Raw genomic sequence first — 14,542 nt, forward strand, 5'->3', positions numbered from 1 at the left:
CACAGCAAAAAACAAAGCCCTTCCCAACAAAACCAATCTGATTAATAATAGAGCATCCCATACCTTTTCAGTCATGCCTGAGGCTCTTTCTGACTCTGGCTGTCATAGGCTGTTGGTATAAAACTGAGCCCCAGTGAAAAAGCTCTCACATAGATATAAACATCCCTCATGTAAGATTTTCTGGAGAGTGGTGAATGACCATTCCCCAAATGGGTAATATTAGATACACTGTACATGTAGAGACAAAGGAGCACAAAGAATTATAGAACTACCTTCTATAGTTTTAAAAATCATTCTGTGATTTTCTTTTCATTCGAGGTTCATTCATATAAAAGGTGTCTAACTCATTATTATATATATATATATATATAAAAAACTATTTCAGGAGCATGTCAAAATGAAATCCTCTGGCCTGTGTTATGCATAGGCTTGGAAGGATTAGATGTTTATTGGTAAACATAGATAAACATCAATTTCACCATACACAAAAAATATTTCCATTGATGATAACAGAAATTTACTGATAGGCAGAGTATGAAAAATGATACTTGAGAGCTTAGAGTTTGATGGAAGGATATTTACTTTGTATATTTTGACATGTGATGTTGACAGTTAGTGTTTTAATGGTTACAAAACTAACCTTTGAATCTCAACATCTACTGTCACTAAAACACTATTCATAAATTCCAAGCCCAGAAGGGACGATTGTGATCATCTAGTCTGACCTCGTGTACAACACAGGCCATAGAACGACCCCCAAATCATTCCTAGATCAGATCTTTTAGAAAAGCATCCTATCTTGATTTAAAAATGGTCAGTTGATAGAGAATCTACCACAACCCTTGGAAAATTGTTCCAATGGCTAATTACACACATTGTCAAAAATTTATGCCTCATTTCCAGTCTAAATTTGTCTAGCTTCAACTTCCAGCCCTTTGATGATGTTATACGTTTGTCCGCTAGATTGAAGAGCCCATTATAAAATAGTTGTTCCCCGTGCAGATACGTGTAGACTATAATCAAGTCACCCCTTAACCTTCTAGTTGTTGAACTGAACAGATTGAGCTCTTTGAGTCTGTCACTATAAGGCATGTTTTGTACCCTTTTAATCATTCTCGTGGGTCTTCTCTGAGCCTCTCCCATTTATCAACATCCTATTTGAATTGCGGGCACCAGAGCTGGTTGTCTGATCCACCCCCATTGTTCTACCGCCTACCCCGCAATTATTTCCTGAAACGGTGAAAATTTAAATAAATAAAAACAAATGGTTAAAACCCATAACTTTGTACAGCTATGATAATTTAAATCGATAATAAAAATACTTCAAAACAAACATTGAAATCAAATTCTGCCAAGCCTAATTATGCAGGAGGTGAGCCTAGATCAGGGGTCGGCAACGTTCGGCACATGGCTCGCCAGGCCAGGCACCCTGGCTGGCCAGGCCAGTATTATTTACCTGCTAACGCGGTAGGTTCGGCCGATCGCGGCCCCCACTGGCCGCGGTTTGCCGTCCCGGGCCAATGGGGGCGGCGAGAAGTGGCGCAGGCGAGCAATGTGCTGGCCACGGCTTCTCGCTGCCCCCATTGGCCTGGGACGGCGAACCGCGGCCAGTGGGGGCCGCGATCGGCCGAACCGGCCGCGTCAGCAGGTAAATAAAACTGGCCCGGCTCACCAGGGTGCTTACCCTGGCGAGCCGCGTGCCGAACGTTGCTGACCCCTGGTCTAGATGATCATAATGGTCCCTTTTGGCCTTACATTCTATGACTCAATCAGACAGCTAGGTCCCATTATGCTAGATACTCTATGCATATGAAATTAAAAAAAAGAGTCACTGCTCCTAGAATCTTACAAATATAGCATTGACCACAGACAACAAGTAGATACAACAAACAAATGGAAGGGATGTAACTGTGAAACAGACATGTTTAGTATAATGTCACAGTCACAATGCACCAGCTGACCAGACATTGCTATATGTCTGGTAGGCAATCAGGACAGAAGTAAATTTTATGACTGATGATGTAGTGGCTTTATACGCTTTTATGGGATGGCATAGAAGAAAGTGTGAAGGTGCTTGGGGGAAAATTGGATTAACTGGCGACAATGGCTGGCATTATTAACAAAACAGAGGCAGGAGTTGAAGGCTTGATAGCATATTAGAGCTGACTGATGCTATCTTGTCAAGTATATTGAAAGAATTACTATTTATTCACAATTAATCATGGGCTGGTACAGTGTAGGCAGGAAAATCTCATGGACATGGTATGGATGAAAACAGCAGTCTAACTGGGTGAAGAGACTTCCAATCTTTATAATGGTCTTCAAGAAAACACAACCATCAAAACTGTACAGTCTCTTCACCAACCAGATCACTGCACTACCAAATCTGCCACTCAACTGAATCACAGGGGCTTCTGTTTTAAAAAACATTCCCCTTCTCTTTCTCCCTCTATTCACCTCTTCTCCTCCCCTCCTTTCCTAATGAAAAGGGGAGAGGGGCTCCCAAGGAGAAGACAACAGCCCTGCTCTACTGAGCTGAGAGGGGGGCTTCAAAGGAGAATCAAAAAACTTTCTCAGATGAAGTCCTGCTACTGGAGCCCAGCTGAATGGAGTGGAATAATATGGATGGCTTCCCTTTGGAAGCCCTCCTCCTCTCCCCACCATATGAATAAGAGACGATGAGGTAAGAAACAACTATCATATTTGCAAAACTGCAGCATTTTTGGAGCTATTCTGTACAATGTTTATAATGAGTTAACATGTTAAAACAGAACTGTATCTCTTAGGTGGATGAATTTTGATAGCTATATGATATTTCAGTGGTTCAAATTCAGAGCTGGTGTAAGAGGCTGGAACTCCATTCACCCTCTTATACCAGTGCTGTATTTGGCCCAATGTCTAAAAATGTGTCTTTCCCCACCCCATCAACCCTACCCAATAAATTCAAGAATAAGGGCAACAATACTCCAGGGCGTGCTAAAATATGCACACTGTGGATGTGCTGAGGCACACAATTCTAGCTTGTGTCTCAGTATACTCAAGAGGTGTGTATACTGACTGTCAGATTCACTGTCATGTATTATTGGGTACTTATCAACTAATGTTTATGTTGGTATTTCTTTTGTAATTCCTATGTGTTAGACTCTGACAAGCAGGGCCGGCTCTGGCTTTTTGGCCGCCCCAAGCAAAAAAAAAAAACCTGCAGCGTGGCCGGAGCGCGGGTGCAGGGGGACCGGCTGGGGGAGAGGAAGGGCACGGGCGGGAGAGAGAGAAGGGGGCGGCCAGGGCTACAGCAGGGGCGCTGCCACGCGGCCCCTCCTGCTGCGCCGCCTTCTGCCGCCTGCCGCGAGGGCTCCGCTCCGGTCGGCGGGGAGGGAAGGAAGAGGACTGCCCTGCAGGGCGCTCTGGTTCTCTGAGCCGCTGCCCCCTACAGGGTGGCCAGAGCGGAACAAGAACAAAACCAAAAAAAACAAACAAAAAAAAAGCCACCGTGCCGCCCTAGAATTGGGCAGAATGCCACCTCGAACAGTCTGCCACCCCAAGCACCAGCTTGCTCAGCTGGTGCCTGGAGCCGGCCCTGCTGACAAGTGACTGTATAAAACCAGCAGTTTATAGCATCTCAATGAGTTCAGAGTAAAATTTCCTCAGTTTTGTTTTCTCAACTCCAGCCCAGCAAACCCAACTTGGGATCTGAAAGTTAAGATGTGCTCCTTCTGCCTCATGCACCACCAGATAGGGACCCAAACTAAAACCCAAGATTTGGGCACCTGTCTTTACAGAATATTGAATATGGATGGACCTTTTGCAATCTTGTCTCACATCTATTAATCACCATTAATAAAAACTCGGTAGTTGGATCTTATTTAACAACTGTGTTGATTATGCATGGGCCATAAAAGAAACTTCACCCTGATTTCTAGTATAAACTCAGAATGGTGACACATGGATGTTCCACATGGGACAGGATCTGCAGATCTCTTTGCAGGATCGGGACCTTAATTTGGTCACTAAAGCGAGCAAATATGACTCTACATACACACAGAGAGCAGATCTGTTCTGTAAGAAGGTATCAGAACAACACTTTAAATGTTTTAAAATTCTTAACTTCCTTTCCTCTTATAACCCAAGCCCTGTTTTTATATCATGGATCATATACTCAATTTTTTTCAAGAATATTTTGAAAATACCTCTTCAGTATTTTCTCTGCAATTCATCCACTTTCTGCTAAGATCCAGCCATGCTGCAGTTCACAAATCCCTCATGTTAATATTAAAAAAAGAATGTAATAATATATAAAATAAATTAACATTTTTTAAAGCAATGTCAAAATTAAATTCTCAAAATTCAGCTTAGACTGTTGTCAATAGGCTAAAATCACAGCCTCCTCCTTCATCACTTTCCAGCAGAAATGTGGGCTGCATTTCAAATCATCATCGTAGTTAAGCAATATGATTCCTTTTTTATGAATTTGCTGACAATACAGCATTTTCGTTATGCTTTTAGGGGGTAATTATAATTTGTTAAATACATATTTAGAGGAGTGGTTTAATATGGTAGAAAAAAAATAAAAGCTGAAAACACCAACTGTGCTCCACAAGTTAAAAAAAATTCAAATAGGTTCATTTGTTTTTCTGGATCTTCTCTATGCATGAACTGAACATATGAAGTACATAAGACTATGGAAGCAGTATACATGTCACCATATTATAGTCTACAGCTGGAACTCATCTATATATCAGGGAGATGGGGTAAAAATAATTATTGTCTTGAGCACAATATTATACATTTCCTTTGTGTTATACCAGTGCTCCAGCTATAATCTACTTCAGTTTGGATTAACTGTGCCAGAACTACAATTTTACTCCATGAAGGATAACATTTATTAGCCTAATAGATGGCTGTAGTTACAGTGGAAAGAGCCATGTGTTTAACTGCACCATTCTGATTAAAACTATAAAGAATTTATTATTATAAATACACATTTACCACTGTTCCCATGTAAAATAAAATAAAAATGCAACATGTTCATTATGTATTTGTAATTTCTCTAAAGAAGCTTCCTTTTCATAGCAATTCAATTGTCCTAGAGAGATATTTAATTGTCAATAAACAGATTGTCTAACAGATTGTAATTTATTGAAAATTAAACATCTTTCGCACAATTACATTGCTATGAGAAGGAAGCTGTGGTGGAAGTAATGGGATAAATGCAGGCACTCTCAGCAGGGCCACAAAACTTCTTCAGAGAAATTACAAATACCATAATGAGCATGCTTCCTTTCCCCGCCCCTTTCCTCCACATTGGAACTGTGGTAAATGTGTGTTTCTGATGGTTTTTAAAACCACATATAACCCCATATTTATTATGGTATTCCTACTGTGAATAAATACCGCACATACAGTATGCAGTAGTTCCATCTGGCAGAAGCATATTTCTCATTGTGGCTCTAACTTTGTGTGCCTTACTCTAACTTGCTGTATCAAGGTCAGATTCCTGCAATCCTGGTGCAATCAAAACTCCTACTGGTTTTACTAGGAATACAGGTACTAAATTGAAGAGAAAGTATTTAGCATTTTTAGCTCCCTTTTTAGGTTCTTGGTGGAATGTTTTGTTTTAATTTTGCAGCATTAGCTGTAACTGCATATTTTCCTTCAGTTACACTGCTAATTTTTCCATAGGAGCATTACAAACACGAATAGAAAAAAAATATCTGTATGGTTTCAAATGCAATAAATGCATAGATTTAGAAAAAAAGGCATAAGGACATTCCTTCAGGAAACCCTGTGTTCCGACTTTTAACTTAAGGATGTAGCCCAATCTGCTATCCAAACGTGCCTGCCGCATGATACAGGGATACTACCTGGTCAATGGGGAACAAGGTGTTAATCAAGATCAACTTTGTATAGGCACTATGGGGAAGAACTATAAACCAGATGCTCGGAAGACTGAGGGGAAGAACCCCTGTAGGGGTGACAGGATTGGGTTAAACCCTAAGGTTGTAGAGTTTTCTGATTTATTTTCTGCTTATGGTAATTCATTTCACTTGCTACCAGTGCATTAGCCCTTGAGAAAAAAGCCCTTGCTGGCTGCTTCTGTATTTTTCTCTGCTACGTCATTTCACTAGCTTGCAGTGCCAATCCCCCAGCCTTTCCACACAGAGCTCCCACTGAAATCAAGAGGGAGTTTGCATGTGAAAGGACTGTAGAATCTGTAAAGCATGTGATTGAACACCACTTGTTTTAAAGTGATGCTGGTCATTGGTCCAGCTGTACTTTCCCCGAAACTACTGTGTTGTGTCTACTTGAGAGGAAGGATGCTCCAGTGGTTAAGGCATTAGCTTGGGAGACCTGGGCTCAAGTCCCTGCTGTGCCACTGACTTCCTCTCTGACCTTGGGTAAGTCACTTAAGCTCTCTGTGCCTGAGTTCTCTACCTGTAAAACAGGGATAATAGTGCTGCTTGACCTCACAGGGATGTCGTGAGGATAAAGAAAGACTGCGAGATGCTCAGATAGCATGGTAATGAGGGCCATACAAGTACCATAGATAGACAGACTTTCCACACAGTATTATTTTAAATGCCCTTAAATAAAAGACATCATGATTATAAGTTTGCCTGAATTCAGTCAGTCAATCTCCAACGTACACCATACTCCTGTACTCAATTTCTCCATCTTTTATCTAGAGCCTGACATAACTTCCACTAAAGCCCATTAACTTCATCAGGATTTGAATAAGGCCCTTATATCTTAATGAAAGAACCAAATACAATTCAGGGTAGAGTATTATTTTAAGGCAGGCCCTGAATCCTGATCTTACCATAGCGTGTTTTCAACAAATTATGTTTTAAGACTTACGATGGTTCTTCAGACACCATTGCTCCTTCTTCCAGCTCTTGTGCCTGCTTGTACCATGGCAGTTTAGCTTCCACAGGAAGTTTCTCTAGAGAACATACACAGGCACATGAAAACAAAAACTGTATAGCTATGCACACTGCTTTGTTTCTGTAAGTGACTATATCTGCATTTCTGTAATGTTCTTGTGTGTATGGATGTACACATGCATTCTGAGCAGCACAGAAGGGGGCCAGGGGGAGAGAGAGAGAGAGAGAGAGAGAGAGAGAGAGAGAGAGACTCCACTATGGTGCAGAATATACAGTCTATAAAGAAATACAGAGTTTCTATGAAGAAAGAGAGTTTGTTTTTATAATGCTAGAATGGCAAATTAAATGCCATTTTAGAGGCAAGCCAAGTGGTCTACACAGATGGGCACTTTAGCAAAGTATTTTTCAAAAACTCTTCTAACATCTATGGAGAGAATCAGGTTTTCATCTACACTGCAGACCTACAATATTCATGATGGTTGTTTTGGCTTTGAGTTTTGTATTTGCACAATAACTGCACTGCCAATAACTGTACTTACCACATGGAGACAAATAATTGGAAATTGCAGTGCACCAAATTCATCTGCTCAAGTAACTTTTGTGGGGGGGGGGGGGTAGCCCAGGCCTAAGCATGAATTAACCTCATGTAAACCCTCAAAATAAGGCTTATTAGGGGCCTAAGTAATACATAAACCCTTGTGAAGACCGCACCCCAAAAGACTTAACGGGGGGGAGAGAGGGGAGAGCAATCTCCATAGTAACATTGTTGCTGACTCTACAACAGACCTTCACCAACCTTGCATTGGCCCTGTGTGTATCCTTAAATTTTACAGCCTCATAAAGTACATTAAATTCACTTTTGATAGATTATGACTGAAGAAAATCCACATCTGATGAGTGATACTGCAAGAAACAGAGAAACTAGAGTGAAATAGTTCAGTGATGTTCTCTGACTGTAAGCTTATCAGTTCATCAGCTATGTGGATTTTAAAAAATGAGTTGGATATTTTTTCTGTCATTTTTGATAGAAAACAGTACAGATGCTTTTTATTCTCCAAGATCTGCACATAAGTTGATTTGGGGAAGAAAAAGTCCACTTTATGAGCCAAATTCTACTTTCACAGCAGTGTGAATTCAGAGTGTCTGCACTGAAGTCAATGGAGCTGTTCTGGTTTTACAGTGATCTAAAGGGAGAGCAAATTTGGCACAATTTCTGTGAAATCAGCTCTGCATTTCTTCTGAGTAGTTTGGGTCAGGATTAGAAAAAAAACTGATAAACACACAAAGAGTGGTACTCAGCCCTATACAGAGAACCAGTGCAGGCTCTATGTACCACCTGAGTCCCATTTGAGCCTTTTGGGTTTAAGTGGCAGACACACCTTGCGCTGGCCTGCTCCAGAGGATTAATTTCACCCCAAATATATGAAAATTTTCAGGAAACTGGTGCATACAACATTGGAATTTTTACATAAACATGCAAACTACTGAAACTGTCAGTAGCACCATTAGCAAAGTACAGGGATCATAACTTGCCATTTGATTTCACAGCTACTGCAGCTTCAGCTGAGCAATACAAAGTTTTTTGGGAGTAAACCAGTGGCTGGGAAGAAAGGGTGCAGTAACAGTTATTATGCCTTCACTTCCAGAAATAGCAGGCCAGGCTTCTACTCTGATATATTTATTAGTGACATTTAAGGATGAATATGTGCCAGCACAGCTCTTAGTTTACCGCATTTGCTATCCAAAATATGTAAGAGATATTTTTATTTATATACCATACAGCTTATTTTTATGAGCTTTGGAAAGCCAGATCTTACTCTTTTGCTTTCCTTGTTGAATGCAAAATCTTGTAAAAAGCAGTTTGTGCTTTCCTACACAGCTGACTGCACAGTGACTTTTATTTTAACCTTCCCTTTTTGGGGGTGTGGGGAGCAGTGTTATATGTTGGTGGGGAAAAGCAGGTCAAATCAATTCCAATAAACTGAACTGTAAAACACACTTCCGTATTAGAGATGTTCACTTTTATTAAATAACTTGTTACAAATAACGAAACAAAACCAATTTCTAAAGTAATTTAGTGAAGAAACCAAGACTTTGGAGATAAAAGAAAAGCCCCCTGCTTTTACAATAGATTCATGTTTTTAGCCTAGTACAAACTCTTAAACTCTATGCCCTGTGTTGTGCAGGAGGACAACTATATGAACACAAAACCAACGAGGAGTCCAGTGGCACGTTAAAGTCTAACAGATTTATTTGGGCATAAGCTTTCGTGGGTAAAAAACCCACTTCTTCAGATGCATGGCATGCAGAGCCACTGAAGAAGTGGGTTTTTTTACCCACAAAAGTTTATGCCCAAATAAAACTGTTAGTCTTTAAGGTGCTACTGGACTCCTCGTTGGTTTTGTGGATACAGACTACCACGGCTACCCCTCTGATATATGAGCACAGTGGTCCTTCCTATCATTAAAAACCACAAATCACTATTTAAGTTAGGGATATCTTAAATTTTCTCTAGGATTCTCCAGTACATTATGAGGCACCTAAGAGCTTTAATGAGCTAAGGGTGGGATAAGTTACAGCAACTGCATACCCTTCATTTTTATTTAGCAGACGTGTATTAAGATAAAGACTTGCTTTGTATTTTTTTCTTATAATCTTGACCAGCCATAATCACGGATTTTTTACCCTGTGGTAATCCATCTTCAGAATGCAATGCCAGGCTTTGTTGAAGTGTTGACTAGCAGATGCATACTTTGCCACTGGTATTGACTCGTTCAACTGTAATTTATAACTCTAAATTTATTAAGCAAATCACCTCTTTTTGGATAGATTTCTAGCAAGATTCAGCCCTGCAAGTGCATGAGGCAGGAAACTGTACCACTGGCACTTGAAAGGGCAACTGTGAAAGAGGAGGCATTTGACCTGGAAAGGACAGCAGAGTGTATTTTTAAAATCACACCAACCCCTCCTCACTCCCAAACCAAACTCTACCAAACCAAACTGCTACACTGCATGCACATTTCTCCCCTCTGGGGAGCTAATAAGAGAAAGAATGAACTACGTGTCACAGATGTTGGTTATATCACTTAAAGCGCTACTGGAAGGCACTCAGATATTATCTTGATGAGGTTGGCATAAGAATCTACATAGAACAAGATAGAATAGAATACTGGATCAGAAAAGTAGCTTTGCCATGTGGATGGGGTTCTATAGGAGCCCCACCAGCAGAGGTCTCATCATGGCATTTGATGCTCTCACTTATCATGGGCCACTGGGTATGGAAATAAAAATTCCAACTTTCTCCTTTTCATTTGCTGTCGCTAAAAAGTTATAGGCCACTTTTATTGGATTTCAACCATTCAAGTGCCCTTAATGTGTATTATCCGTAGTGATTTACAAAATTATTTTACTTTTATTCATGAGTGGCTCATGTTGGGTCTGGAGCCTCCAACTCAGAGAAGTGAAGATCACATTTATCGTATTTTAGCCAGGAAAATTTCCATTAAAAATAAACTCACACCACACACACGAGAAGGGTATATCCATGTGGAGGTATATATATATCTATATAAATAAAATTGTAGAACCATGTGATAATTTATCAAGCACCGTTGACTGCTGCACCTGCCCCCTGCCCATTACTCCATTTACCCCAAGATTTACTCTTACATTCCAACCCCATGAGCAGCTTCAAATAGCTGCCTTTTAGAAATCAACATGGCTCAGCAACATTTCCTCCTCCCCTCAACCAAAGTGGGGAATTCCTCTCAATGTCACTTACTGTCTGAGGCTCAAGACAGGGACTATTCAATTCTGCAGCAGCGAGGGGTTCTCTACACATAAAACTGTTGTGATTTTCAAGTCTATACAATCTTGCGGCCTGGCTAGTAATAGAAGCTTCTCCATGGGACATACAGGGCTTGCTTTTAGCTTAGTTAAAGCTGCTGATTTGCCTGAAGGCTGTTTAAACTTATAGGTAAGTTTAAACCAGTCACTTTAAACATTTTTGTTTCCCTTTAATAAAGCACTATGGGCCAACTTTAGCCCTGATGTAGTCAGTGAAGTTGCACCCACCTACATCAGGGCTGAATTTGGATTTTTTTCTAGGTTGGTGGATCACCAGCTGACAGTACTAAGATCTATTTTGTTTTGAAAGATCTACAGGTTGCCAGCATTTCAAACCCCACCACTTACATCCAAACTGGTACAGCAATGGCAGTGTCTCTCGATAGAAAGTCATGAATTACTGCATTCAGACAGACTTGGGAACTTGTAGCCAACAAGCAAAAAACAGTGTGGCAGAGCTGTAAAGCTTCATCTGCCTTTTTACCTTTGGGTTTGTAGCAAGGAGTGGGTACAATGCATTCTTCTTTTATATGAGGCTTTGTTTTAGGGCTGCAGCCTCCTGTATGCATCCCTCTGTGATCAATGCAGAGAACCACACGGTATCTCAGCCCCTGGCCACATGTCACAGTGCACTGAAAGAAGAAAAGAAAAAGTAGCAATTAAAAAAAACAAAACAAAAAAACCCACCACACCCTGTGAGAAAAATGGAGTACACAGTAATAATGTAACAGCATTAGAGGGCAAAATTTGGATCAGAAACAGCCCATATTGGCCCATAGATTACTTGTTTGATACTGGTTAGGGATAAAGTTGACAAACATTCCTTTCTGTTCTGCACAATTGTTTGGTTTAGAGATTCAGCTGCTGGATTTCTCTCGCAGTGTCACTCTACTAACTCCCTCAGCATTGGTCACTTGGCCTGTGGCCATCAGTCTCCTACTGGATGTATTCACTAACACCTTGTCAGTTTCATCTGTGGCCACTTCTGCTCTGCTTGGACAAGGCACTGGAGTTTATGGGTTAATGGGTGTAACAACAAAGTATTTTGGAACATGGGAACAGAGTGTATAGAGTGGGAAACTATTTGGGCTTTAAACTCCATGCATTTTCTCAAGTTGAATTCTTTTATATGGCACGTCATTTTCCCCAGGATAGTGGGTTTCTGAAGCCGCAAGCACCAACCAAACAGGAGAGAGCAGAGAGTAATAATAATGCTTTGCACATATCTGCAATCTTTAATCTGAAAATCACCAAGCACTTTATAGATAATAATCTACCATGCCTCACATTTTGATACAGTAGGTAAGTTTTTAAAGTCAGTTTTATAGGTGAGGAAACTCCGGCATAAAGAGGATAAATGACTTGACTAAGCTCAGACCTGTTGGGATAGGACCCAGACCTCGTTTTCCTCCAGTCTTGTGCCTTCAGCACAAGTCTTAAAGAAAAAGAGGTGAGTCAGGGCTAGACAAGTAGGTAGCGACTGTGGTACTAAACAGTGATTATAGAGCAAAGACTCTCATGACTATGCTTGCATGGCTGCTTATATTTCAGACTGCAGAGCGGCAGTCCAGGATATTTGACTTGTGGACAAAGAGTACGAGATAAATGTGAATTAGAAAGTGTCCATGAACAGCTTGCATCTCTCTGCATGTACATATATGTTTCTACTTCATCATTTATATCTGATCATTATTTAACATGAGTGATCTGATTTGCTCTTCCATCATTCTCCTCAGCTAATGTTATAAATCCTGAGTATTCACTCTGTAGTAGGATAAATGCCATTGCTTGAAGCAGAAAGATCTGAAAATTCCACAAGGTAAATAAGCTTAGTGAACATTCTTATTCTACTACATTCTCACACACAGGGCTTTGGAGTAGAGCACGGAGCAGCTCCAGAGCAGTGGAGCTGCAGGTTTTTGCCTGGAGCTGAGCCGGAGCACAGCTCCAAAGCCCTACTCACACACATTAACAAAACAGAAGATTTGTTCCCAATGCCTGGTTTAAATACAAACAACAACAACAACAAAATCCAACAAAGAACTGTGTACCGGAGACCACTCCTGGGCCAGCCATTTGGGGCAGTCAAATATGTTGCAGGGCTGGACAATGGGCATCTTTGGTGTGTACATGCACTTCCACTCTTCCACAGGGCTGATGTGCCCCTGAATGTCCTCCTCCACACAAGAGACTGTGCGGCTCTGAATGCCCCCTCCACACGAGGAGGAGCAGGCTGTCCATGGAGTACTCTCCCATCTGCAAATTAAAAAAAAAAAAAAGGCATCAATGAAGGGGTAAAAAAAACCCCAAATGCTTGAACTTTCCTTGCGGTCTTTTTTTTTTTTTAAAGATTATTATTATGAGCAAAACTTGGTCATTTATATGTATGGCCCGAACAACCAAGCACTCTTACATCTGGCGCCTTTAAAAGTTTTCTTGCCATTAGTATTTAACTTACAAGATGTTCCCTTCTCTCCCACACCCAGTAGTCCAGGTTATTACCACAGAGAATTTAACTTATGTTAATTAGGGAGACTATTATATCTTGGCACTATGTGCCACATATTGAGAGACCCAAGTTCCAAATTGTTGAAAGCTCAGGGCATGTCTACACTTAAAACGTTACAGCGGCACAGCTGTAGTGTACTTACTACCTATGCTGATGGGAGGGATTCTCCCCTTGGTGTAGGTAATCCTCCTCCCCGAGAGGTGGTAGCCAGGGCAGAGAAGAAAGTTTCTGTTCATAGATCATAGAATCATAGAATATCAGGGTTGGAAGGGACCTCAGGAGGTCATCTAGTCCAACCCCCTGCTCAAAGCAGTACCAATCCCCAACTAAATCCCCAAATAGCCCTCTCAAGGATTGAACTCACAACCCTGGGTTTAGCGGGGCAGTGCTCAAACCACTGACATATCCCTCCCCACTTTTAACCTAGCACTGCCTAAATGGGGACTTAGGTCGGCTTTACGTCTCTGCTCAGGGGTGTGAATTCCTTTACACCCCTGACTGACATAATTGAACCCACTTAATTTTCTAGTACAGACCAGACCTCAGTGTGCTATGAAGTTGATGTCCTTCTTTGCATTGCAAGGGGAAAGGGCAATGCCATCCTGAGCTGTGAGGGGTGAGGGGAAAACAAAGATAGAAGCAATTTTCTCAGGAGAATAAAATGAGTGTGTGATGAAGTGTGTGAGAACAGCGGATAGAACTATAGCTAGCGTTACACTGATATGGTTAGTGACTATTAGAGAAAGACTGGTTAGTTTGGGAAACACTGTTGTTTTTGTCTGACTGCTATTGAGGTAATGAGAAGAACATTTTAATTTGATTATATAACAAGTGACATTTTGTTGAGAAAAAACAGTGAAATGTGTGTGCTCTGGCTGCTTTATGAGAATGTCTATATATATACACACACATATACACAGATTTCAGAAAAATATATATATTGTATATATGCATAAACAATGTGTGTGTGTACGCAGAATACGCACAGAGTAATGTTGCTTCTCTTGAAGCAGTTGTATTAGCCATTGTCACACATAGGATCAAAGACTAAATGGGCCCTGGGTCTAATCCAGACTGGTGATTCCTACACAGTGAATATATATTAGAGCTAGTCAACAGTATTCAGTGAAACATTTTTCCTGGAGAAAATGCCTTTTCAATTAAAATGAAAGTTTTTGCAAAAACAAAACAAAAAATGTCTGTTTTTTTGACAAACAAAAACAAAAATTTCATTTTTAGGAAAAACTAAAATCTCCCCCCCCATTCTTTATTCCAGGAGATAAAAAAATAAGCAATAAAAAAAGAA

The 14,542-nt window shown here is 40.7% G+C and overlaps 1 protein-coding gene across 10 annotated transcripts in view; it reads right to left on the minus strand.

Moving 5' to 3' along the window:
* Positions 1–14,542, minus strand: part of ADAMTSL1 (ADAMTS like 1) — a 690,570-nt gene that overhangs the window by 114,428 nt on the left and 561,600 nt on the right. For 9 of the 10 annotated variants that reach the window (XR_010588651.1, XM_065549471.1, XM_065549470.1 and 6 more), the window contains 3 exons: positions 12,779–12,983; positions 11,212–11,359; positions 6,856–6,940 (listed from right to left, as the gene is read on the minus strand). Coding sequence is in view for 9 of the 10 variants with exons in the window: in XM_065549471.1 (XP_065405543.1) it covers positions 6,856–6,940; positions 11,212–11,359; positions 12,779–12,983 (438 nt within the window). In the remaining variant the exon portion in view is untranslated. Of the gene's footprint in view, positions 1–6,851; positions 6,941–11,211; positions 11,360–12,778; positions 12,984–14,542 lie in introns of those variants that run through there. The other variant, XM_065549473.1, reaches the window with a different exon arrangement.

The sequence above is a fragment of the Chrysemys picta genome, chromosome 6 (assembly GCF_011386835.1).
Source record: "Chrysemys picta bellii isolate R12L10 chromosome 6, ASM1138683v2, whole genome shotgun sequence".
Lineage (NCBI taxonomy): Eukaryota > Metazoa > Chordata > Testudines > Emydidae > Chrysemys > Chrysemys picta.